The sequence below is a fragment of the Pristiophorus japonicus genome, chromosome 6, assembly GCF_044704955.1.
Source record: "Pristiophorus japonicus isolate sPriJap1 chromosome 6, sPriJap1.hap1, whole genome shotgun sequence".
NCBI lineage: Eukaryota > Metazoa > Chordata > Chondrichthyes > Pristiophoridae > Pristiophorus > Pristiophorus japonicus.
This window is the reverse complement of record NC_091982.1, coordinates 153278771-153305833: the sequence shown is the minus strand read 5'-3', so window position 1 is coordinate 153305833 and position 27063 is coordinate 153278771. Positions and strand designations below refer to the sequence as shown.

Genomic DNA, 27063 nt, shown 5'->3' with positions numbered 1-27063 from the left:
GGCTGAACCTTGAGCCTGTAAAAGGCCTGCCCGACTTTCTCCTGAAAGTTGCTGCACTTGGATGATCCAGTACGCCTGTCCGCAGAGCTAGGGAAATCGTCTCTACTAACTCTTTCAAAAAGGAGCTGGATATAATTCTGGTTGGGACAGGATTGCAGGTTACAGGAGTAGACTAGTGTTGTTCAGTAGAAATTGCTGATGAGCCACAGGTGAGGCTACGGTGACACCATTTTAGCCACGTGCACCAATTTTTGTAGAAAATGCATCACCTACACTCACACAATACAAGTACATGTATTTGATCCTGAAATGAGGATTGAGATCACATGCCCAGCAACGGTGACTATTACTTAATGTTTTCATGAATCAAAAGCACAATTAAGCACATGTGGCCCGTGGCTAACATATTGGACAACACTGGGATAGACTGCCTTGTGGTTGGAGGTAAGAGTGAGGAGAGAGGGAACTGCAACAAACCAGAGTTGAATAGTAGAGATATGAGGATGGATGAATATTAAGGGCTGGAAATTCGGTTGGAGGTTTTTTGAGGCATTAATTTCAGGCGGTCGCTAAATTTAGCACTGGAAAATGGTTAGCGGTGGGAGCCACAAAATTCAATGGTTGCGACTCATATTCACATGGTGTATGTATGTGAACTTTAACCTTTCTGTGCATCTGTTGATAAATTGGTGTGGCAAAATGCAAAATGTGGGAGTGTTTTTTAATCATTGTGATTGCATTGCTTGCTTTGCTACTGAATTGTGGTAGATGTTTGTTAAGCAAATATCCACATGTCAAGTAAAGTACTTGTATTGTGGAGTGTATGTGATGCATTTTCTACGCTAAGGGAAGCGTACCCCACTTCTCTTAGGGCACTAAGCCGGGTGAGCAATCGAATATCCCGTGCTCAAGAGCCGGGTTCGTAGTGTCTTAACAGAGGCCTCCCTTCAAAAAAAATAATCGGAACAAAAAACACCAAAAACATTCCCTTTACACTACTCACCCCAAATAAAGGTAAATCGCAAAAAAAATATATATCAATCAAACTTACCTCATGCAGTCATTCCTTCCCTTAGTGACCCAGGACAGCTCTGCGCGGTGTCACTACAGGTGCAGCGCAAACCAAATTACCAGGGGCATACCAAATTTGCCAAGCGGCGCTAATGCCTGCACTCACGGCTGCAAATCCTTTTGCACTCCTGTAGCGCCCCTCGCGAGAGCTGCTATCCAATCAAATTCCTCCCCCTAAGAGTTTTGCTTAAATACTTTGGGAACCAGGGAGAATTTATACAGGACATGTGCAAAGTGAAGAATTTTGGAAGTAAGAACAAGGAGAGGCAATGTTAACGAAATGGCACAATTTTAAAGGGGGTGCAGGAACAGAGAGACCTGGGGTTCACATATATAAAAATCTTTGAAGGTGTCAGGTCGAGTTGATAAAGCTGATAAATAAAATGTGGGTTCCTTGGCTTTATAAATAGAGGCATGGAATACAAAACAAACAAGTTATGATGAGCGGATATAAACCACTGGTTAGGCTTCAGCTGGAGTACTGTATCCAACTCTGGACACCACCCTTTAGGAAGGATTTCAAGGCCTTGGAGAGAGTGCAGAGGAGATTACAACAACAACTTGTATTTATATAGTTCCTTTAACGCAGGACAAGGTCCCAAGATGCTTCACAGGAGTGTCATAAAACAAAATTTGATACCGAGCCACAGAAGGAGAAATTAGGGCAGGTGACCAAAAGCTTGGTCAAAGAAGTAGATTTTACGGTCTTAAAGGAGGAGAGAGTGGTGGAGAGTTTTAGGGAGGGTGACTTTGATGAGAGCCGTTTCGATACTGTGACAGGGGTGGAAACCTGATTGGAGGGATTCAAACATGGAGTTCTGGGAAAGATGGGCATGGATTTAGGAGGTGATATCACATTCAAGGACTTTGGAGAGGAAAGCAAGATTGGAGATGGTGTGGTAGTTTGCAAAGACGGAGGGGGTGATGACCGCAGATTTGAAGGAGAGGGGGACAGTAACTGAGGAGAGAGAACCGTTAGCAATGTCAGGTAACATGGGAGCCAGAAAAGGAAGTTGGGTGGTCAGCAGTTTGGTGGGAATCGGTTCAAGGGAGCAGGAAGTGGGTCTCATGGACAAGATGAGCACAGAGAGGTCATAAGGGGAGATCGGAGAGAAACCGGAGAAAAATGCAAGTTCAGGGCTAGGGCAGGGGTGGAATCCTTGGAGAAAGTTTGTCCCAGTGGGAACTGGCAGAGGCAACTAATTGGATGGTCTCAGTATTAGAGATAAAGCAGTCCATGAGCTGCTCACACTTGTTGTTGGAGGTGAGTGTGAAGGAGACAGGGGAGAGGGCTTTAAGAAGACACTTTGCAGTAGAGAAAAGAAGCCGGGGGTTATTTTGCATTCCAGATTCCATTTACCAGATTGATGCCAGGAATGAGGGACTTTAGTTATGTGGAGACACTCGGGAAGCCTAGAGCAGAGAAGCTTAAGAGGAGATTTAATAGGTGTTCAAAATTATGAAGGGTTTTGTTAAAGTAAATAGGGATAAACAGTCTCCACTGGCAGGAGGGTCGGTAACCAGAGGACACAGATTTAAGATCATCAAGAATCAGAGGGGAGATGAGGAGAATTTTTTAATGCAGCAGTTATGATATAGAATGCACGTCCCAAAAGAGTGGTGGGAGCAGATTCAATTGTAACTTCCAAAAGCGAATTGGATATATACTTGAAAATAAAAACATTTCAGGGTTATGGGGAAAGAGCGGGGGTGTAGGACTAATTGGCTAGCCCTTTCAAGAGCACAGGCATGCTGAGCTGAATGATCCTCTTCTGTGCATTATGATTCTATGAATGTTATACCAAGAGATTAAATGGGTGAGTAGAGTCCATGGTAAAGTAGATTGTACATGAGCTGTGGAAGATTAAATAGGTGGTGTTTTTTCTATGATAGGGTAGAGTGTACATGGGCTATGGAAGGAGATTAAATGGGTGGTTAAAGTCTGTGATAGGGTAGAGTGTATATGGGTTGTGGATTGAGTGGGCCTGATACACCAAATCACCTTTACTCATTCAGTATCTTGCTCCCCTCTTGATGGAAGTGGCAATAGGGTGGAGGCCACAGGCAGGATGGAGAGAAACTGTCAATGAGGGCCTGCTGTTGGCTCGGTGCTCAGCAAGCACTGGTGTTCTGCTCATTCCTGTTCCATATCCTTTCCCAGAACTCGATCCACCAGCGGCACTGAAGGTTGAGAAAGCAGAGGGTACGGAGATCGAGATCTCATGGCACGCCCCAGGGGCTGACGGCGCCCGCGAGCTGATCGATGGCTTTGCGGTAACGTACACATCCTACGACGGGGAAGTGCGCAAGACCGATTTTGTCGACAAAAGCAGATCGCGACACCGGCTGAGGTCGCTGTCCCCAGGAAGACTTTACAACATCTCCATTTTCTCAGTCAAGCGCAACGTTAATCAGAATGACATCAGCAAGCCTGCTGTGCTCCTTGTGTGGACAAGTAAGTACGTTGATTCCATGATGCGTGTACACATTCCTCCCTCTCCCGTCCAGATCCGAACAGTACCATTTGCGCCCATTCGGAAACTTCAGACAGATTCAGACAAACTCCAAGTTTGTCTTCCCTTGGGCCTGTCACTTAAAGAAAACAGAATTATTATTTGCACTAGTTTTTTGTGTGTCCTTCTGCGCTTGCACGCGTTGGACTCCGCCCCCTTTTGAGTAAGGCCCTCGATTCGATCGTGCATACGCAGTGCGACGTACGAGGAAGTCGGAAGTGGGGCCACAAGTCACATGGAGTCCGCTACCGCTGGATGCTTTTGCATTATTTGGAACATTTTCGTGGTCTTCTGTGGGAGAGATAACATTGGAGGTAGTGGGAGAGAGAGAGAGAGAGATAGGGGTGTGGGGTATGAGGTATGGAGAGAGAGAGAGAGAGAGAGAGAGAGACGGCAGGGGGAGACAGAGACTGGGGGGAGGAGAGAGAGAGAGAGAGATTGGGGGGAAGGAGAGAGAGAGAGACTGGGGGAGAGAGGGACAAGCAGGAGTGGGGATTAGAGGAGAGAGAAGGAACGTAGGGAAGACAGATCATGTTCTTCCAACCCCCTTTGCAACCACACCCGATTTCTCGGACAGCTCGGTGTGTGTATTACAAGGGACATCATTGGAGAGGGTTAAATCCGGAAGTCACGACACTATCACTATTCACTTCATACCCAATAAATCTGTTAACAGTCCGTGACCCACAAACAATGTCCCATCTATGGTGGGGCGGGGGGGCGAGTGCAGCGTAAGGTCAGGAACTTGGGCTGGGATGAGGTCAGGAACTTGGGCTGAGAGGGGGATATGGAACTTGGGCTTGGAGTGCATGAACTTGGGCTTGGGGTGCATGAACTTGAGCTGGGGTATCATAAACTTGGGCTGGGGGCGTTAAGGAACTTGGGATGGGGGGCATGAACTTGGGCTGGAGGGGTTAAGGAACTTGGGATGGGGGGCATTAACTTGGGCTGGGGGGGGATCAGGAACTTGTGCTGGGATGGGGGAGGTCTATCCTGTCTGGCGTCTGAAGTCAGAATGGCTCAAATTACACTTCGCAAAGTCACTCAGAAATTGGGCGGTTCCAATTTCACAATTCCAGGGAAGCATCTGATTGTGGCTTATCCTCCAAGGGGACCAATCAACAATCAGGTCATGTGATCGTGGAGAGCCAGTCAGAGCATTTTCTAGTGTAACTAGCTCTGTCCTAAAGCAAACAGGCAGAAGCCCCAGTGGGATGCTTTGCTGCGTACAAACTCTGTTTGTGTGTGGCACCATCTTGTAATGCACACCAGCCTCTTTCATAGGCTTCAGGTACTGACTGGAATTGGTATCTTTCATTAAAGAAAGAACTTGCATTTATACAGTGCCTTTCATGACCTCAGGATGTGTCAGTACTTTTGAATTGTAATCACTGTTCTAACGTAGGGAACTGTAGCAGGCAAGTGACGCACAGCAAGGTCCCACAAACTGCTACGTGATAATGACCAGGTAATCTGTTTTAGTGATGTTGGACGAGGGATAAATATTGCTCAGGACACCGGGGAGAACTCCCCTGCTCTTCTTTCAAATAATTGCATGGGATCTTTTTCAACCACATGTGAGTGAAGACTGGGCATTGCTTTAATGTCTCATCGAAAATACAGCACCTCCGACAGTGCAGCACTCCTTTGGTTCTCAGCTTGGATTAAGTGCTCAAGTCTCTGGAGTGGAACTTGAACCCATGACCATCTGACTCAGGCAAGCGTGCTACCCACAGAGCCGCGACAAGCAAGGTTCAATCCGTAAAGTTCCCGAACCAAGCAACTTTGATACTGACCTGAACCTAACAATTCGACCTTCTGGCCTTAAAGATACATTGGGGGCGAAACTGTCCCTTTTTATAGTCCCGTTAGTGCACCCGCTGACCCCTTTCCATCTGGTGGGGGAAATTGCGCCATGGGCTATGAGACTGGGGTGGGCGGAAGCCAACACCAGATTCGCGGTACGCGAAGCTGGCGGACATCCTCTGCTGGCGTGTTATTTAAAGGGGAGGCCTTTAGCGCCCTGGGCCGCTATTTTTATTGGTTGCCCGATTCTCAGGTCAATCTTACAATGGCAGCCCTTGCATCAACCGAGCCGCCATCGTGCAGCCCGGCACGCCGTTTCAAATGCCGGGTCGCCAAAGGGCCTTGCAGATGGCGCAGCGCAGGGGCATTGTACGCTACCCGGAACATCCACGTAATGCTGGCCTGCTCCGCATAGCACTGGACTCAGCGCCGCGCTACCGCCCCAGGATTGCTCCTCAAAGGAAGCGTAGCGCCGGAGACAGCAATCCGCTTCCTTTGAGGGGCGCACGGCCCAATTCCGCGTCGGGGGCAGAACTTCAGTGCTGGTCGCGGGAAGTCCAGGGCCTGGAAGATTACCGCCGCCAATTGGGGCAAGGGGCAATTTTGCCCCCTTTGTTTAGTACATGATCTCGCACTCCTGTTCTTATAAAACAATGTGCTATTTGACATAGCATGGCATGGGTGATCTGCCCAGTATATGTACTGAAACAATACATCTTCCACATGTTTGGTTCATCACATTCCAGAGGGCACACTTTATTAAAGATTGCAAATCAGTTTTAAAAGACAAAGAAAGCCAGTCATTTAATGCTACAAAGTTCTGACCTGAAGCCTGAACTTATACAAGTATTTTCCAATATCCTGACCAAACAATACCCTTACCAAAGAATTAAACTCTGTTTACTTAACAACAAGGGTTTTTTATGGCCTTTAATAGATGCAACTTCACCTTAACAGAATAATATATTGTGCATTACATAATATAAACTGTTCTTATTAACAGGCATATGATCCAACTAATCGTGAGCAGCACCGTGTGAGATTCACTAATGCATGTGTGTAATTGTAGCACTGTGTCAATTGAAAGGAAGTTCAAATCAGTCCTTAGAGCGCTGTCCAAACTAATTAAGCCTCATATTTAGTGGCAAATATCTGTCTGAAATTAATTTTCACTCCTGTCTTAATGCGGAGTGAAACATGGTGCTCCTCTGTGTTGGTATTCTATGTAAATTCCTCCAAATGTAATGATGTCTTTTATTGGGTGTTGAGGATTGTGATACTGAGAACCAGTGACTGTCACTGGGACGGTACTTTTTCGCTGGGTCGTTAACTTGCGCTTTGCGAGGTGTGTGTGTTTGCTACGGGTAATCTTCGAAGGGTCTGTTTTTACGCCAAAGGAAATGCTCATTTAAAGTCAAGATATCTTCTTGGGAGTCCTTGGCTGTCTACGTTTGTGAGCCTGTAAACTGAAGGATATTAATAGGTGCCCTGTGAGAACTGACCTTTACTTTAAATGGCTCGCTCAAAAGATAATGAAAAAAAGACTTGCAACTGTCACGACCACCGGACGTCTCAAAAGCACTTTACAGCCAATTAAGTTCTTTTTTGGAGTGTAGTCACTGTTGTGATGTGAGAAACATGGTCGCCAATTTGCTCACAGCAAGCTCCCACAAACAACAATGTGATAATGATCAGATAATCTGTTTTTGTGATGTTGATTGAGGGATAAATATTGGCCAGGACACAGGGGATAACTCCCTTGCTCCTCTTCGAAATAGTGCCGTGGGATCTTTTATGTCCACCTGAGAGAGCAGACGGGGCCTCGGTTTAACGGCTCATCCGAAAGACTGCACCTCCAACAGTGCAGCACTCCCTCAGTCTGTGCCTTTTTGCTACTTATATTCACCTACAGATAAATCTGACCAAAGGTTTTAACCTGTATGCATTGTGTCTGGCTATTTTACACCGTCAAAATTGATGGGAGAAAGTGGTGGGCATCCCACCTGTGCTGGGTCACAATAATGTGGGTCGCCAGTCTTGAGGAAAAAGGCCAAACCAAAACTTTAAACTCCCTCCGGCTGTTGCTCCCCTTTTTCCTCGTGATTTGGGATTCTTCCTCTGAGACCAATTCTGATGAACGGTGCCCACCTGAAGCGATAACCAGTCTTTCTCTTTCAGGTGCTGACTGACCTTGCTGGACATTTCTGTTTTTATCTGTTTTTATTTCACTGCGATTCACTCCGACCTCCACCCCACCCACAAGAAGAAGACTTGTTCGATCTCAGCAGGTAGCCCAAACTGGGATTGGGAGCTGCTTGTACTGTAAGGCTCCAAGTGATGGAGGTTTCTCTTCTCCCCTCTAGAACCTGGGCCCATTGGCAACTTCTCAGCATCAAATGTCACTGCCTCCAGCATCTCCATCACCTGGTCGCTGCAGAGCCCGAAGCAGGCGGCCATTAGCACTATCCAGCTCTCCCTGAAGTCTTCCTACTCGGCTAAAGACACAACTGTTCTGCTGGGATCTAATCTCTCGCACTACACCTTTGGGTAAGTAATGACACCCTGTCCCATCACCACCACGCCCTCCCCATCCCATCCCATCAACCACCCCCCTCCCCATCCCATCACCCACCGTCCCCGTCCCATCAAACCCTCCCTCCCCATCCCATTAACCCTCTCCCTCCCCACCCCATCAACCCTCCCCCATCCCATCAACCCTCTCCCTCCCCATCCCATCCCATCAACCGCCCCCTCCCCATCCCATCACCCCCCTCCCCATCCCATCAACCCCCCCATCCCATCAACCCCCCCCTCCCCATCCCATCAACAACCCCCCCCATCAACCCACCCCCTCCACATCCCATCAACACCCCCCCAGCCCATCAACCCTCTCCCTCCCCATCCCATCAACCCCACCCCCCATCCCATCAACTCCCCCCTCCCCATTCCAACAACTCCCCCCCCCCCCCATCAACCCCACCTCCCCTCCCCAACCCATCCCATCAACCCCACCCCCCCCTCCCATCCCATCAACCCCACCCCCTTCCCCGTCCCAACCCCATCCCCCCCTTCCATCAACGCCTCCCCCTCCCCATCCCATCAACCCCGCCCCTCCCCGTCCCCCACCCCCTCCCCGTCCCATCAACCCCACCCCCTCCCCATCCCCATCCCATCAACCCTCCTCCCTCCCCATCAACAGCCCCCCTCCCCATCCCATCAACCCCCCCTCCCCATCCCATCAACCCCTCTCCATTCCATCAACCCCACCCCCTCCCCATCCCATCAACCCCACCCCCTCCCCATCCCATCAACCCCCCTCCCCATCCCATCAACCCCCCACCCCATCCCATAAACCCCCTGCTCCTCCCCCCACCACCTCAATCAGGCTGAGGGGAGTATTCACTGGTAAAATATTCCCCCAGTTTGAGTTTACAGTAAGATATATTTTCACTAATTAACAGGCAACAACAACTTATATTTAGACAGCGCCGTTAATGTAATAAAACATTATTATTGATAACAGGAGTGTTATCAAAAAAACACAAATATTTTCACTGAGCCATATAAGGAGATGTTAGGGCAGATGACCAAAAGCTTGGTCAAAGAGGTAGGTTTTAAGAAGCATCTTAAAGGAGGAGAGAGAAGTGGAGAGGCAGAGAGGTTTAGATGGAGGAGTTCCAGAGCAGGACTTAGGCAGCTGAAGACACAGCCGCCAATGATGGAGCATTTAAAATTTGGATGTTCAAAAGGCAAGAATAGGCAGAGTGCAGAGATCTGGGGGCTTATAGATCTGGAGGAGATTACAGATAGGGAGGGTCGAGGTCATGGAGTGATTTGAAAACAAGGATGAGAATTTTAAAATCAAGGCGTTGCTTAATTGGGAGCCAACATAGGTCATCAAGCACAGGGGAGATGGATGAGCGGGACTTGGTGTGAGTGAGCACATGAGCGGCAGAGTTTTGGATAACAAGTTTATGGAGGGTAGAACTAGGGAGGCCGGCCAGGATTGCAGTGGAATAGTCAAGTCTACAGGTGATAAAGGCATGGATCAGTGTTTCAGCAGCAGATACGTTGAGGTAAGGGCGGAGAGAGGCAATATTCCGAAGATGGTCTTAGTGATAGGATGGATATGAGGTAGGAAGCTCAATCCATGATCAAATATGACATCATGGTTGCGAACAGACTTGGTCAGTTTTAGACGGTTGCCGGGGAGAGAGATCGAATCACTGGAATGGGAACGGAGGTTGTGGCGTGAACCAAAGACAATGGCTTCGGTCTTCCTGATATTTCATAGGAGGAAATTTCTACTCATCCAGTGCTGAATGTTGGAACAGGCAGTCTGATTGTATGGAGACGGTGTACGGTTCGAGAGAGGTGGAGGAGGGGTAGAGCTGGGTACCATCAGCGTACATGTGAAAACTCACCTTGTGTTGCCGGATGATGTCACCAAGGGGCAGCACGTAGATGAGAAATAGGAGGGAGCCAAGGATAGATCCTTGGGGGACACCAGAAGTGACAGTGTGGGATCGGGAAGATTAGCCATTGCAGGTGATTCTATGGTAATGGCCGGACAGATAGGAATGAAACCAGGCGAGTGCAGTCCCATCCAGCTGGATGATGGTGGCGAGGCATTGGCCAAACTTACTGACCAATGGGGACTCACCTTTCCTAGTCAATCTCAGCTAGGGCAGCATTTGGATTCTGCTGTTGACCCCAGAGCAATGGTGGATGGGAGGGGGAGGTAGAATCAGCCAAGTTCTAATCGCTGATTATTATCCAGCAACCTTTGCTGGGATGTGTACATGGGGACATCATGTGAGGACATGATTGGATTTCAACAGTGATGCGACCACGAATGAGTAGCACTGCCTGGGGCCAAGTCTGCAAAGAGGCCATTTGAGTATGGTATCCAATGACTGCTGTGCCCATGCGACAGTATCCCAACATTAGTTAGCACTCTTATAGAGAGGGCTGAGGTGGGGCTGGGAGTGGTGAACAAACTAAAGTATTTTAAAGTAATGGGCTATTTGTTTTTCCTTCTTGTCCATCTGCAGTGACCTTTCTCCAGCAGAGCTTTATACAGTGGAAATCGTGCCACAGATTGGTCTCGAAGCTCAGGAGGACTCTTTGGAGAGTCTCGGAACTCGGTCCCTGGTCGTGTGGACACGTAGGTTTTGATCACCTCTGAAACATTTTGTGTGGGTTCATATTTCATGACAGCTGAAAGGATCTAAAGGTCACGACGGTTATGGTTGAGAGCAGGATAAGCGGGAAATCATACGTCAGGTAGCTGGAGCCTTCATGGCGCCCCCCCTATTTAAGAACATAGAAAATAGGAGCAGGAGTAGGCCATATGGCCCCTCGAACCTGCTCCGCCAATTAATAAGATTATGGCTGAGCTTCTATGGTTCAAGGGTTGACCCTTCAGGCTTAGGGATTGGTACTGCCTATGATGGTGTGTGCCCATGTAAGGGAAAACTGGTAAGATTTTCTTTGTCTTTCTGCATCAGGAAACCTTTTGGCCAAGAGGACCATCAGTTCCCCATGCTGAGAGGCTTGAGAGCATCCAGTGCTGATTCTACACCTGGCTGCCTTCTTTCTCTATGCCCTCTGCTAGCAGCTCCCACTGGCATGTAGCTGAGATCAGGGATTGCGTATATATCCAATTCCTTTTAAAATATACTATTGAATCTGCTTCCACCATCCTTTCATAAAAACATAGAAACATAGAAATTTACAGGGCAGAAGGAGGCCATTTCGTGTCCGTGCCGGCCAACAAATAGCCACATGGCCCTCGGTCAGCAGCCCTGAAGGTTACATATAAACCTACGAACATTGAACAGTGGCGGAAAGGTAAAGAGCACCCAGCCCAACCAGTCCGTTCCACACAACTGCGACACCCCTTACAGTGAAACATTCTACACTCCACCCCAACCGGAGCCATGTGATCTCCTGGGAGAGGCAAAAAACAGATAAAAACCCAGACAAATTGAGAAAAAAAAAAATCTGGGAAAATTCCTCTCCGACCCATCCAGGCGATCAAAACTAGTCCAGGAGATCACCCTGGCCGTATTCTATTCCCTGCAGTACTTATCATCATATCAGGCAGTGCATTACAGATCATAACAACTTAGGTTCATGAGTGAGACTCCCTTGTTCTATACTGTAATGTCCTTACACACTACTATCAATTCACACGGGGCACATTCTGCAGACAAGGTCACTCTGTGACCTGAACCTTTATTCACAGGACCAAGAAGTGATGACCCTGCGTGGGACCTTCCCTTATATACCTGGATGACCAGGTGAGGAGTGTCTCTCACAAGTTCACCCGCTGTGGTCAAGGTGTGCATTTCTTAGGTGTATACAGTATACATAAGAACATAAGAATTAGGAACAGGAGTAGGCCACCTAGCCCCTCGAGCCTGCTCCACCATTCAACAAGATCATGGCTGATATGGCCGTGGACTCAGCTCCACTTACCCGCCTGCTCCCTGTAACCCTTAATTCCCTTATTGGTTAAAAATCTATCTATCTGTGATTTGAATACATTCAATGAGCTAGCCTCAACTGCTTCCTTGGGCAGAGAATTCCAGATTCACAACCCTCTGGGAGAAGAAATTCCTTCTCAACTCGGTTTTAAATTGGCTCCCCTGTATTTTGAGGCTGTGCCCCCTAGTTCTAGTCTCCCCGACCAGTGGAAACAACCTCTCTGCCTTTATCTTGTCTATCCCTTTCATTATTTTAAATGTTTCCATAAGATCACCACTCATCCTTCTGAACTCCAACGAGTAAAGACCCAGTCTACTCAATCTATCATCATAAGGTAACCCCCTCATCTCTGGAATCAGCCTAGTGAATCGTCTCTGTACCCCTTCCAAAGTTAGTATATCCTTCCTTAAGTAAGGTGACCAAAACTGCACGCAGTACTCCAGGTGCGGCCTCACCAATACCATGTACAGTTGCAGCAGGACCTCCATGCTTTTGTACTCCATCACTCTCGCAATGAAGGCCAACATTCCATACGCCTTCCTGATTACCTGCTGCACCTGCAAACTAACTTTTTGGGATTCATGCACAAGGACCCCCAGGTCCCTCTGCACCGCAGCATGTTGTAATTTCTCCCCATTCAAATAATATTCCCTTTTACTGTTTTTTTTCCAAGGTGGATGACCTCACATTTTCCGACATTGTATTCCATCTGCCAAACCTTAGCCCATTCGCTTAACCTATCTAAATCTCTTTGCAGCCTCTCTGTGTCCTCTACACAACCCGCTTTCCCACTAATCTTTGTGTCATCTGCAAAAATGCAGTGTTGTTACATGAAGGTTACAGTTACATGAAGGTTACATACATGACATCACCTCCGCCCCCACCCCCAACTTCTTATGAGGTCAAAGATTAAGTCTTTCAGGCGGTCAACGCTCTCTCGTGGAGCGCCGCAGTTGGGCTCTGATTGTTGAGCCTTGGCATGTGTCTGTCACCTGTGGTGATTCCGGCTCGTCCGGGCTGGCCGCAGGGACTGTGCATGCTGCTGAATGTTTTTGTTGCTCGTTCACTGGTGGTGCTGTGGGCAACATCTCATGATCTTCCCCAGGTTCCTCAGTGTCCATGCTGAACCTTTTTTTTACTTGGTCCAGATGCTTGCGGCATATCTGTCCATTGTTAAGTCTGATCACTATGACCCTATTCCCCTCTTTGCCAATTACAGTACCCCCAAGCCACTTGGGCCCCAAAGCATGATAAAGAACAAATACAGGGTCATCGATTTCTATACATCTCCCCTTTGAGTTACGGTCATGGCACTCATTTTGGGACTGGCGCTTGCCCTCAACAATGTCTCACAGGCCTGGATGAATGAGGGACAGCCGAGTTTTAAGTGTATGTTTCATGAGTAGTTCCGCGGGCGGGACTCCCGTGAGCGAATGCGGTCGGGACCTATAGGCCCGCAGGAGGCGCGATAGGTGGCATTGAAGGGAGGGTCCTTGAATCCGGAGCATGATTTGGACCGCATGTTCTGCCTGGCCATTGGAAGCCGGCTTGAACGGTGCCATCCTGTCATGTTTGATGCCATTACCCGACATGAATTCCTGGAATTCATAGCTAGTGAAGCACGAGCCATTGTCGCTAACCAGGATGTCCGGCAAGCCGTGGGTCACAAAGACCGCACGCAGACTCTCCACAGTGGTGGATGTCGTGCATCAATTCAATATGATGCACTCAATACATTTCAAGTATGCATCAACAACAATGAGGAAAATTTTTCCCATGAACGGGCCCGCGCAGTCTACGTGAATACGTGACCATGGCCTGGTGGGCCAGGGCCACAGGCTGAGTGGGGCCTCTCTGGGGGCATTACGCAGCTGGGCACAGGTCGTACACCTGCGAACACAGTGTTCCAGGTCTGAGTCAATTCCCAGCCACCATACATGTGACCGGACAATGGCCTTCATTAGCACGATGCCTGGGTGCTCGCTGTGGAGTTCCTTGATGAATGCTTCCCTACCCCTCTGGGGCATGACTACCCGGCTGCCCCATAGTAGGCAGTCGGCTTGGATGGAGAGCTCATCCATCCGTCTGTGAAACGGTCTGACCTCCTCGAGGCATGCTCAGTGTGCGGGCGCCCAATCCCCAGTCAGGACACATTTCTTAATCAAGGATAGAAGGGGATCTCTGTTGATCTGGCGGGCTGTGATGGGGGAGCCTGCGCTGTCAAAGGCATCAATGGCCATGACCATCTCAGCGCTTTGCTCCGCTGCCCCCTCAGTGGTGGCCAGTGGAAGCCTGCTGAGCGCATCAGCGCAATTTTCAGTGCCTGGCCGGTGCCGTATGGTGTAGTCATACACAGCCAGCGTGAGAGCCCATCGCTGTATGCGAACTGACGCATTGGCATTGACAGCTTTGCTGTCTGTTAACGGCTTGTGGTCCGTTTCTAACTCGAACCTTCTGCTAAAAAGGTACTGGTGCATCTTTTTCACCCCGTAGACACATGTGAGTGCTTCCTTTTCAACCATCCCATATCCCCGTTCTGCTTGGGAGAGCGACCTGAAGGCATAAGCCACAGGTTGGAGTTGGCCCTCATCATTACTCTGCTGCAACACGCACCCAACCCCATAGGATGATGCATCACATATCAAAACCAATTTCTTACAGGGGTTGTATAGGGTCAACAGCTTATTAGAACAAAGCAGGTTCCACGCCTGATTGAAACCCCGTTCCTGACAGTCCCTCCAACACCAATCGCAACCTTTACGTAGGAGCACGTGTAGCGGCTCTAACAATGTGCTTAAGTTTGGCAGAAAGTTCCCGAAATAGTTCAAGAGTCCCAGGAATGAACGCAACTCCGACGTGTTGCCGGGCCTGGGCGCACGACGAATCGACTCCGTTTTGGATTCGGTAGGCCGGATCCCGTCTGCGGCAACCCTCCTGCCCAAAATCTCGACCTCTGGGGCCAAAAACACACACTTGGACTTCTTTAGTCGCAGGCCTACCCGGTCCAGTCGGCGTAGCACCTCCTCCAGGTTGTGGCGGTGTTCCTCGGTGTCTCGACCCGTGATAAGGATGTCGTCCTGGAATACGATTGTTCCAGGGATGGATTTGAGCAGGCTTTCCATGTTCCTTTGAAAGATAGCAGCCGCTGATCGAATGCCAAATGGACACCTGTTGCAGACAAACAGACCTTTGTGCGTGGTGATGGTGGTCAGTAGCTTGGATTCTTCGGCCAGTTCTTGGGTCATGTAGGCTGAAGTGAGGTCCAACTTGGTGAACAGCTTGCCGCCTGCCAGCATGGCAAAAAGATCCTCCGCTCTCGGAAGTGGGTATTGGTCTTGTAGTGACACTCGGTTGATAGTGGCCTTGTAGTCGCCACAGATCCTGACCGAGCCATCCGTTTTTAGAACAGAGACGATGGGGCTTGCCCAGTCGCTGAATTCAACGGGCAAAATTATGTCCCCTCTTAGCAACCTGTCCAACTCACTCTCAATTTTCTTCCGCCTCACATATGGCACAGCTCTGGCTTTGTGGTGCACTGGTCTGGCATCTGGGGTGATGCGTATCACTACTTTGGTGCCCTTGAAAGTCCCAGGTTGAAAACGTGACTCAAATTTCTGTAGGACCTGTGAGCATGAACTTCGCTCCACAAATGAAATGGCATGCACATCCCCCCATTTCCAGTTCATCTCGGCTAGCCAGCTTCTCCCCAAAAGCACGGGACCATTTCCCGGGACAATCCAGAGTGGCAGCCGGTTCTCTGATCCATTTTGTGTGACCACCAATGTTGCACTGCCTAGCACTGGGATGATCTCTTTGGTGTACGTTCGTAATTACGTGTCAATGCATTCTAGTTTGGGTCTGCTAGCTCTGAGTGGCCATAGTTTCTTGAATTGTTGGACACTCATAAGTGACTGACTGGCCTTTGTGTCCAGCTCCATGCGTACCGGGATGCCGTTTAATTGGACTTTCATCATCATAGGTGGCGTTTTGGTATATGAGCTGTGGATGTTTGCCACATGAACCCGCTGAACTTCAGCGTCCATTGCTTTGTCCCAAGCATCAACCTGCCTTGCAGAACCATCTTCTCGTTCATCTGCCTCGTAAATTAGCCTCGCTGCGGGCTTCCTGCACATTCCGGCTAAATGTCGGCTGAAGTTACAATTTCTTCAGATAAATTGTTGAAACTTACAGGTTTTTGCAGCATGTCTGCCCCCGCACCTCCAGCATGAGCTGAGATTGTTGTGAACAAAAGGGCTGTTACCAGGCATTCCTCACTGATTGTCTCTTTGATTACTCTTGAGCACTCTGTTAATGGCCTCATCCCGGGATGCATTGTCCACCATGATGGCGTAAATGTCCGTTCAACCTGCCATATTCTCTGTTGAGGACCCACTCTAGAGTCTGTTGCTGCCTGAGTGATGTCGAATTGCCCTTGCCTGCCTGTGGGGTTCTGAGTCGTGTTTACAATGTTAACTCCCTAATCCATCGCCACGTTGGAAGCAGAGTTGCGCGCATGTATTGTCTTGGTTTCCTCCTTCCCCGCCATGAAGGTCTGAGCCATCAACCGCCACCGCTTCCAAGGTCAAGTCCTTGGTCTCAATTAGCTTTCTGAAAATTCCGGCATGACCAAAGCCCTCAATAAAGAAATCCCTTAACATCTCCCCCTGCAGGCATCTGTGAACTTAGAGGCTGGCCAAGCGCCGAAGGTCCGCAAAGAAGTCCGGTATGCTCTGCCCTTCCCGACGTCGATGTGTATAGAATCGGTGTCAGGCCATGTATATACTGCTCACCGGTTTGAGGTGCTCACAGATCAGTTTGCTGAGCTCTTCAAAGGTTTTGTCTGCCGGCTTCTCGGGTGCGAGCAGGTCTTTCATCAGCGCGTACGTCTTAGGCCCACAGCTGGTCAGTAGATGCGCCCTTCGCTTGTCAGCCGCTGCATCTCCCAGCCAGTCCTTCGTGACAAAGCTCTGCTGGAGCCTCTCAACGAAATCGTCCCAGTCCTCACCAACACAGTACCGTTCCTCTATGCTACCGGTGGCCATTCTCGTGAGTCATTGATTCCCGTTTCTCGTCGCTAAATTGACACGAGGCACATTCTGCAGACAAGGTCACTCTGTGGCCTGAACCTTTATTCACAGGACCAAGAAGTGATGACCCTGCGTGGGACCTCCCCTTATATATCTGGATGACCAGGTGAGGAGTGTCTCCCACAAGTTCACCCCCTGTGGTCAAGGTGTGCATTTCTTTGGTGTATACAGTATGCAGTGTTGTTACATGAAGGTTACAGTTACATGAAGGTTACATACATGACAGATACCACACATCAGGAAGGATGGGAAGGCCCTTGGAGAGGGTGCAGATGAGGTTTACTGGAATTATACCAGGATGAGGGACTTTAGTTATGTGGAAAAACTGGAGAAGCTGGGACTGTTCTCTACTAGAGCAGGGAAAGTTAAGGGAAAATTTAATCGGTGTTCAAAATTTTGAAGGGTTTTGATCGAGTATTTAAGGACTATTTTCACTGGCAGGAGGATCAGTACCCAGAGGACACAGAGTTATGATAATGAGCAAAAGAACCAGTGGGGGAGATGAAGATTAAAAAGATGCATGCAGTATGTGGTTATGATCTGGAATGGACTGTGTGAAAGGATGGTGAAAGCAGATTCAATAGTATATTTTAAAGGGAATTGGATATATATTTGAACAGGAAAAATTTGTAGGGCTACTGGGAAAGAGCAAGGGAATGGGACTAATTGGATAGCCAACACAGGCACTTTCGGATGAATGGCCTCTTTCTGTGCTGTATGACCAACCTTATGCTCCAGATATTAACGTTCCAGAGCACAGCACCCACCCAATAGAAAGCTTATATGCAGATGGTGACATGCAGGCATAGCATGATAACTAGCCGTATTGTTGGCTGTCTCCGATGTGTAGGGGTTAATTCCATATTGTATATTGTGTCCTGAAGTTTAAAGCAATAGTTACAGTTGGATCACAGAAGGTTGAAGGTTCAAGCCCCACTTCAAGACTTGAGCACCTAATTTAAGCTGACTCATCAGTGTATTATTGAGAGAGTGCTGAATTGCCTTTGGGTGAGATTTTAAACCAAGCCCCCGTCCACTTGTTCAAGTGGATGCTGAAGATCCCATGCCATGACGTGAAGAAGTGCAGGGCATTCTGGCCAACCTTTCTCAACCAAACGCACCAAAAACACCTTAATTGGGCATTCATCTTGCTTCTTATTGTGGTGCAAAATGGATGCAGCATTTGCCATAACAGCAATTAATTAAACTTATAAATGTTGTAAATTTGTTTGACCCAATCAGGCAATGTATAAATGGAAATCGTTCTTTTGCTTATTTCATAATGCGTCTTCTGTCTTTCTTTTCTTCATTTTATTCCTTTCTTCTCTTCCTTGCCACCCTCGTTTTCCTTTTTCGTTCTTTCTCTACTTCTCATTCTATCTCTGTTCATTTGTTTTTCCCTCTGTCTCTCTCTGTGCATTTCTCTCTCTCTGTCTTTCTCTCTCACTCTTGCTCCCTCACTCTCATTCAGTCCTCCTTGTTCCCTCTGAGATGCCCCCAGAGAAGTGTTTGAGTCCTGGGCCCCATCGATTCCTCCCCCAAGCTTGTAAAGGTGTAAAGTCAGGTGTCTGAAGATAGCCCTGTTATGATTAGCAATGGAGTCGCAACTTCTGGTTGTCGGTGGCAGCAACACAGCTTCCCATGCCTGGCTGTGACTGCTGTGGTGTAGAAGGGACAGCACTGGAAATTAAGTGACTAATGAAAGCTCACTACGTGTTTCTGCCACAGGACCACTGCCTCCTCAGAACCTTCTGCTGGCTGGTGTCACAACAACTACAGCAAGGATTCGCTGGAACAAAACCCTGACTGGCTTCGGTGATGGTTACATCATCAATATCACAACCAGCCGGGACATGAAAAGCCGTTACATTCCCAATGGAAAGTTAACCGTGTACACACTCCGTGACCTGGATGCGGGACGCAGATACAAGTTGGCGCTAATGGCGGTGCAGGACACGGAGAGAGGAAAGCTGGTTAGTGATCCCGCCCATCTGACCATCAGCACATGTAAGTACAAGGACCCAGAATACGGGAGCATTCAGTAATTAAACTGAGCATGTACATATAAGGATACTGGTACGGGAGGCAGGTGTGATATCTTCTTTACAATATCACAAACACACATATACACAAAATGGCGCTACAGGAACTTGTCATGTGACCTTGTCACATGATCCTTTTATTATATACATCATTAGTTGCATTACCACAGTAGTCCACTAGTGGAACACCAGTGGGAGCTCTGTATTACAGTGGGGATTGAGAGCGGGTACACACTGGGCAAGGGACAGAGGGAGGGTATAGATCAGGGAGGGAGGTAGATAGAGAGAGGATATGCAGTAGGGAAAGGAGGAAAGGGAAATTAGTGAATATGGACTGGAGAAATGAGGGCGGGGGAACAAATGGATGTAGACTGGGGAAAGGAGGGGATAGAGAGTGGATATAGACCTGGGAAGGCGGGGGATAGAGAGCGGATATAGACCTGGGAGGGCGGGGGATAGAGAGCGGATATAGACCTGGGAGGGCAGGGGATAGAGAGTGGATATAGACCTGGGAGGGCAGGGGATAGAGAGCGGATATAGACCTGGGAGGGCGGGGGATAGAGAGCGGATATAGACCTGGGAGGGCAGGGGATAGAGAGTGGATATAGACCTGGGAGGGCGGGGGATAGAGAGCGGATATAGACCTGGGAGGGCAGGGGATAGAGAGTGGATATAGACCTGGGAGGGCAGGGGATAGAGAGCGGATATAGACCTGGGAGGGCAGGGGATAGAGAGCGGATATAGACCTGGGAGGGCGGGGGATAGAGAACGGATATAGACCTGGGAGGGCGGGGGATAGAGAGCGGATATAGACTTGGGAGGGCGGGGGATAGAGAACGGATATAGACTTGGGAGGGCGGGGGATAGAGAGCAGATATGGACCTGGGAGGGCGGGGGATAGAGAGCGGATATAGATCTGGGAGGGCGGGGGATAGAGAGCGGATATAGATCTGGGAGGGCGGGGGATAGAGAGCAGATATGGACCTGGGAGGGCGGGGGATAGAGAGCGGATATGGACCTGGGACAGCGGGGGATAGAGAGCGGATATGGACTTGGGACAGCGGGGGATAGAGAGCGGATATGGACCTGGGACAGCGGGGGATAGAGAACGGATATAGACCTGGGAGGGCGGGGGATAGAGAGCGGATATGGACTTGGGACAGCGGGGGATAGAGAGCGGATATGGACCTGGGACAGCGGGGGATAGAGAGCGGATATAGACCTGGGAGGATGGGAGATAGAGAACGGATATAGACCTGGGAGGGCGGGGGATAGAGAGCGGATATAGACCTGGGAGGGCGGGGGATAGAGAGCGGATATAGACCTGGGAGGATGGGAGATAGAGAGCGGATATGGACCTGGGACAGCGAGGGATAGAGAGTGGATATGGACCTGGGACAGCGGGGGATAGAGAGTGGATATGGACCTGGGAGTGTGGGGGATAGAGAACGGATATGGACCTGGGAGGGCGGGTAATAGAGAGTGGATATCGACCTGGGAGGGCGTGGGATAGGGAGCGGATATAGACCTGGGAGTGCGGGGGATAGAGAGTGGATATGGACCTGGGACAGCGGGGGATAGAGAGCGGATATAGATCTGGGAGGGCGGGGGATAGAGAGTGGATATAGACCTTGGAGGATGGGAGATAGAGAGCGGATATAGACCTGGGACAGCGAGGGATAGAGAGTGGATATGGACCTGGGAGTGTGGGGGATAGAGAACGGATATGGACCTGGGAGGGCGGGTAATAGAGAGTGGATATCGACCTGGGAGGGCGTGGGATAGGGAGCAGATATAGACCTGGGAGGGCGGGGGATAGAGAGTGGATATGGACCTGGGAGTGTGGGGGATAGAAAGCGGATATGGACCTGGGAGGGCGGGGGATAGAGAGCGGATATAGACCTGGGAGGGCGGGGGATAGAGAGTGGATATAGACCTGGGAAGAGGAGGGGATAAAGAGAAGATCCAGTGCAGGGTGGGGAGGGGGTCGAGGCTGAAGGACAAGGAGGATTTGTAGAGGAATTTCAGAAGGATGTCTGGCGAGGCATATCCTCATTAACCCAGTATGTCTCTCCACAGACGTTGTTAGAGGTATTTGGGCATGTCAGGGAGATCTGGCTTTGCTGTTTATGCCTGTCGATAGAGGCCATTGCAGGTTAGGATGGTATCCTTGAAGTGACATCTTTTTAAATTCTTATCCTCGTGTTCAAATCCCTCCACGGCCGCGCCCCTTCCCGATCCTTGTAACTTCCTTCAGCCCGCCAACCCTCCGGGAACTCTGCATTCCTCCAATTCTTATGCCTCCCTCACTTTCTTTGCCCCACCATTGGCGGCCGAACCTTTAGCTGCCTAGGCCCTAAGCTCTGGAATTCTCTCCCCAAGCCTCATGATCTCTGCACCTTTCTCTCCTTATGTTGCTGCTTAAAATCTACCTCTTTGACCAAGTGTTTGGTCATCTATTCTGATATCTCCATCATTGGCTTGGTGTCAATTTTTTCTGATAATGCTCCTGTGAAACACTTTGGGATGTTTTACTATGTCAAAGTCATTGCACGCAGTTGAAGGAGCACCAACACAATGACGGACCTGTGCACAACCAGTAAACCGGATATAAGTTTAATGACTGTAATCTTTCATAGAATCATAGAATCATGGGAATTTACAGCACGGAAGGAGGCCATTTCGGCCCATTGTGTCCGGGCCAGCCAACAAAGAGCTATCCAGCTTAATCCCACTTTCCAGCTCTTGGTCCATAGTCCTGTAGGCTACAATACTTCAAATGCACATCCAAGCACTTTTTAAATGTGGTGAGGGTTTCTGCCTCCAGCACCCTTTCAGGCAGTGAGTTCCAGACCCCCATCAAGAAATTTCCCCTCAAATCCTCTCTAAACCTTCTACCAATTACTTTAAATCTATGCCCCCTGGTTGTTGACCCTCTGCTAAGGGAAATAGGTCAGTTCAGCTGGGGATTTTTTCACAGGGACCTTAGGTAACAGTTCTCAACCTGGGGTCTGCAGAGACTTTCCAGGGGATCTGTGAATCAATGGGAGCGCCAAGCAGGGCCAGCCTTCTGGGACATGAGGTGGCCTCATTCCACTCCCGCCTTCCAGCTCGCACCAAGCCTGCCTCCAGCTGCCACATGTGCAGCTGGCTGTCTCACCGAGGCGGGGAGTGTATGGAGGAGCACAGAGAGCAGCACGAAGATCGCCAGGTTACCGCAGTTACCAAGGCTAGTGGTGCGTGCCAAAAAATTGATCAATGATAGGTCGAGGATAGACAGACCCTGCAGTGAGAAACAGGCATACCCATCTCACCGATATCTATAAGTAAATACCCGTTTGCTTAAAAGCATTATTAAAACACTCTTTATATGCTGCACTTTCACATTATGAGCATTATATAGTATTAACATTTAGATGAGGGAGGTCCATGATTGCTAATCTATTTGAAAAGGGGACCTTCAATCAAAACGATTTGAGAACCACTGACCTAAGACATTAGGCCCTTGGAAGATATGAGTGTAGCAAGAAATATAACCTAAAGGGTACACTCCTAAAGGGGGTGCATGAACAGAGAGACCTAGGGGTATATGTGCACAAATCGTTGAAGGTGGCAGGGCAGGTTGAGAACGTGATTAAAAACTTACGGGATCCTGGGCTTCATGAATAGAGGGATAGAGTACAAAAGCGTGGAATTTATGATGAACCTGTATAAAATACTGGTTCAGCCTCAACTGGAGTATTGTGTACAATTCCGGGCACTGCGCTTTAGAAAGGGTGCAGAAAAGATTTACAAGAATGGTTCCAGAAATGAGAGACTTCAATTACGTGGATAGACTGGAGAAACTGGGGTTGTTCTGCGTAGTGCATAGAAGTTTGAAAGAAGATTTGTTAGAGGTGTTCAAAATCATGAGGGGTCTGGACAGAGTAGATAGAGAGAAACTGTTTGCATTGGCAGAAGGGTCAAGAACCAGAGGACACAGATTTAAGGTGATTGGCAAAAGAACCAAAGGCGACATGAGGAAAAACTGTTTTACACAGCGGGTGGTTAGGATCTGGAATGCACTGCCTGAAAAGGTGTTGGAGGCAGACTCAATATCTTTCAAAAGGGAGTCGGATAAGTACCCGAGAGAAATTTTTTGCAGGGTTACAGGGAAAGAGTGAGCGAGTGGCACTAGCTGAGGTGCTCTTGCAGAGAGCCAGCACAGGGTTGGTGGGCCAAATGGCTCCTTCTGTGCTGTAATGATTCTATGATTCAATTGCATGTTGCATCTTGAAGACATCTTAGCTGCAGTGAGTTTCATCAGTGGATAGGATGTCACAGCTCCTGTTGGACAGTGATGGACCATAAGGATCAATGAAAGATAATGACACCAATTACTTTGTGCCTTTTGTTAGTGGAAATCCAGAGTAGCACAAGACGAGGGGAAACACAAGGCAATTCAAAGGCCAAGCCGGAGCCTGTGGATCTGGGCGTGTACAACAACCAACTGCATATCGCACTGCAGCCTGATGATGAGGTGGAAATCAGCAACGGAAGCTATGAGGACAATTCCCAAATCATAAAGTGGGTGGAACGCTTAACTGTTTTAAAATGGAACTTCTTTAAATCTCTGGATTTTAGGTTTTTATGTTTTTGGGGCGATAATGGTGGCGGGGCAGGAAAGTTAGCGGCCGGGAATAGTTTGCGCTTTAGTAGTTAAGTTTAGGCATCTGGGCCCTGCGTCAGGGGCGCAGCGCGAAAGGGGGCGTTGTACAACTATCTCTCGTGACGCTAGGATGGGAAACTCCCGAGCTAAAGAACAGGGCCGGGAGTGTCCAAGAGAGGCCTGGGGGAGCGGGGTGGGGGGGGGGACCTAAAAAACACAAAAACATTGGCCATGCCACCACAACACAAATCGCAAAAAAAATTAAAAGAAAAAGCAATCACACTTACCTTCGGAATCCATTACTCGCCTCTTCACTAACGGGATGGTTGGACTGCCCTGACTTCCCACGCGGTCAGTGCGGGGCGCGCTTCCAGGCGGACGGGTCGGACAGGAACTCAAATTCGTGCCAGTGTCACAACCAGGGGCATTGCACATCGGCGCACCGCTGCAAAACCGTACCCAAGGATCGCTGCGGGGCACTGGAGGGTGAGCGCCCGCCCAGAGGCCCTCACCGCTGCCATTGCCGCCGCTCCGGGGCGAAACCCGGAGCGCAGAAGACCGGAAAATCCAGCCCTTGCCTCCTCTGACACTTCCAATCCCAGGCTTCCCAGTGGTGCAAAGTCTGAAAATGACTCCTGAAGTGCAGGACACCACCAAGGTCAAGAAGAGCAGGAGAAAAGACATGGCAAGTCATTTGGTGGAGGCAGGGAAAACTGAGGGAGGTGAGGAGTACTGCAGTTTTGACACCAAGGAAAAGACTGCGTTAGATTAGGAGACGGTGAGATGAATATGGGTCATTAGTGTATGTGAGGTCACATGGAGTTCACAGATACCCAGTGACAGTTCCAGGTATATAGCTATCCACGGCTGGGCGAGTTATGGCCCCTCGTTGACAAGTGGTTGCAGACTGAACAGAGTAGAGCCAAGGTTGTAGCAACAGGGCAACTAGGCTGTGACAAAGGCACAACGGTCCGCAAAACAATTGTCCGCCATTTCCCGCTGTGGAGAAGCAGAATGACATATATTATAGTACAAGCCAAAGAAACAGGACCTGATGAGATACTGTTCACAGGTATAAACAAAAGCCAAACTGAGCCCCAACCATACTTCAGCATCAACATGTGTCCTAGAAAACAATCTCAGAAAATAACTTCAAAATTGAGATAATACTTGTAGGTTAGAAATCCTGATAAACAATAACTAATACATAGAGTTACTTGGTGATCTTTGACCTATCACAATGTGAATTAGAATTGTACAAATGTAGATGGAGCTTTATTCTGATCCAACCTGGGAGTACTTGATGGAGTAGTGTAGAGAGGTATTTATTCTGCTTTGAACTGAACTGTACCTGCCCTGGGAGTGTTTGATGGGACAGTGTAGAGGGAGCTTTACTCTGTATCTAACAATGCTGTACCTGAAGCCAATGAAGTACTTTTGAAGTGTAGTCACTATTGTAATGTAGGAAACGCGGCAGTCAATTTGTGCACAAACAAGCTCCAACAAACACCAATGAGACAATGTGCAGATAATCTGTTTTTGTTAAGTTGATTGAGGGATAAATATTGTCAAGGATACCGGAGATAACTCCCTTGCTCTTCTTCAAAATAGCGCCATGGGGTCTTTTACATCCAGCTGAGAAAGCAGACAGGGCCTCGGTTTAACATGTCATCCAAAAGACGGCACCTCTGACAGTGCAGCACTCCCTCAATACTGCACTGGAGTATCAGCCTAGATTTTTTTGTGCTTAAGTCCCTGGAGTAGGTCTTGAACCCACAACCTTCTGATTGGTAGGCAAGAGTGCTACCCACTAAGCCTAAGCTGACACTGTATTGAACCCATGCTGTACCTGCCCTGGGAGTGTTTGATGGAGCAGTGTAGAGGGAGCTTTACTCTGTATCTAACCCGTGCTGTACCTGCCCTGGGAGTGTTTGATGAGACAGTGTAGAGGGAGCTTCACTCTGTAACTAACCCGTGCTGTACCTGCCCTGGGAGTGTTTGATGGAGCAGCGTAGAGGGAGCTTTACTCTGTATCTAACCCGTGCTGTACCTGCCCTGGGAGTGTTTGATGAGACAGTGTAGAGGGAGCTTCACTCTGTAACTAACCCGTGCTGTACCTGCCCTGGGAGTGTTTGATGGAGCAGCGTAGAGGGAGCTTTACTCTGTATCTAACCCGTGCTGTACCTGCCCTGGGAGTGTTTGATGAGACAGTGTAGAGGGAGCTTCACTCTGTATCTAACCCGTGCTGTACCTGCCCTAGGGGTGTTTGATGGAGCAGCGTAGAGGGAGCTTTACTCTGTATCTAACCCGTGCTGTACCTGCCCTGGGAGTGTTTGATGAGACAGTGTAGAGGGAGCTTCACTCTGTATCTAACCCGTGCTGTACCTGCCCTAGGGGTGTTTGATGGAGCAGCGTAGAGGGAGCTTTACTCTGTATCTAACCCGTGCTATACCTGCCCTGGGAGTGTTTGATGGCACAGTGTAGAGGGAGCTTTACTCTGTATCTAACCTATGCTATACCTGTCCTTAGAGTGTTTGATGGGGCAGTGTAGAGGGAGCTGTACTCTGCATCTAACCTGTGCTGTACCCACTCTGGGCCTGTTTGGTGGGACATTTGTCTAATACTGTCAGTGCTGCTTTCAGTTCTGATGCTTCTGTTAGAATTTGAAAATCAGTAAAAATGAAAAAAGTACATCTGTTTTAACTTGCTTTTCAGATACTCCGAGATGCTGGATGGGAGAGGGAGAATCAGTGCCACATTTGCCAGTCTACAGCCCAAACCCATAACTCACCGAGCACGTAGGTACCAGAACGCAATAGGCTTGCAATGTGTGGTTCATTTTAAAATTACAGAAGTCTTGATCCTTAAAGGTGCAATAGCAGCAGCAATTTTCATTTATATAGCGCCTTTAGCACGGAAAACCATGTCAAGGTCTGTCACAGAGGGGTAATCAAAAAAATAGATGCCAAGCCAATCAAGGGGATATGTTAGGAAGGAGTGACCAAAAGCTTGGGTTTTTTAGTATTCATTCCAGTTCACCTTCACTGCATGTCTTGGTAATCCCAATTTTATTGAAGAATGGAGTTGGTTTAACGTCAGCATCAAAGCCTGAAAGAGAGAATGCACCTGCTGTGAGTTAGAAGGACTTCAAATCAGTCATTTTGGGTGTTGACACATCCACTCTGACTGAGGAGGCAACATGCTGTTCCATCTTTTAACTTGTGGCTCAATGTTTCATCGTTAAAAAATTAAAGCTAACTGCTCACTCAACTGATCATGAACTGAGTGGCTCCTTGATGCATCAAACTGTCCTTCAGTCACTTACCTACTGGAGCGTGAAAACTGCCTGTGGCAAACCATATTCCCCTACAACAGGATGCCGTTACATTAACACAATGCTGCAG

The 27063-nt window shown here is 48.7% G+C and overlaps 1 protein-coding gene across 1 annotated transcript in view; it reads left to right on the top strand.

The window, feature by feature from the left end:
• sned1 (sushi, nidogen and EGF-like domains 1) overlaps positions 1-27063 on the top strand; it is a 166093-nt gene that overhangs the window by 126032 nt on the left and 12998 nt on the right. Inside the window, exons 18-23 of the mRNA XM_070883295.1 lie at positions 3233-3526; positions 7754-7937; positions 10445-10557; positions 18698-18976; positions 23409-23577; positions 26375-26457. Of these exons, the coding sequence (XP_070739396.1) occupies positions 3233-3526; positions 7754-7937; positions 10445-10557; positions 18698-18976; positions 23409-23577; positions 26375-26457 (1122 nt within the window). The remainder of the gene's footprint in view (positions 1-3232; positions 3527-7753; positions 7938-10444; positions 10558-18697; positions 18977-23408; positions 23578-26374; positions 26458-27063) is intronic.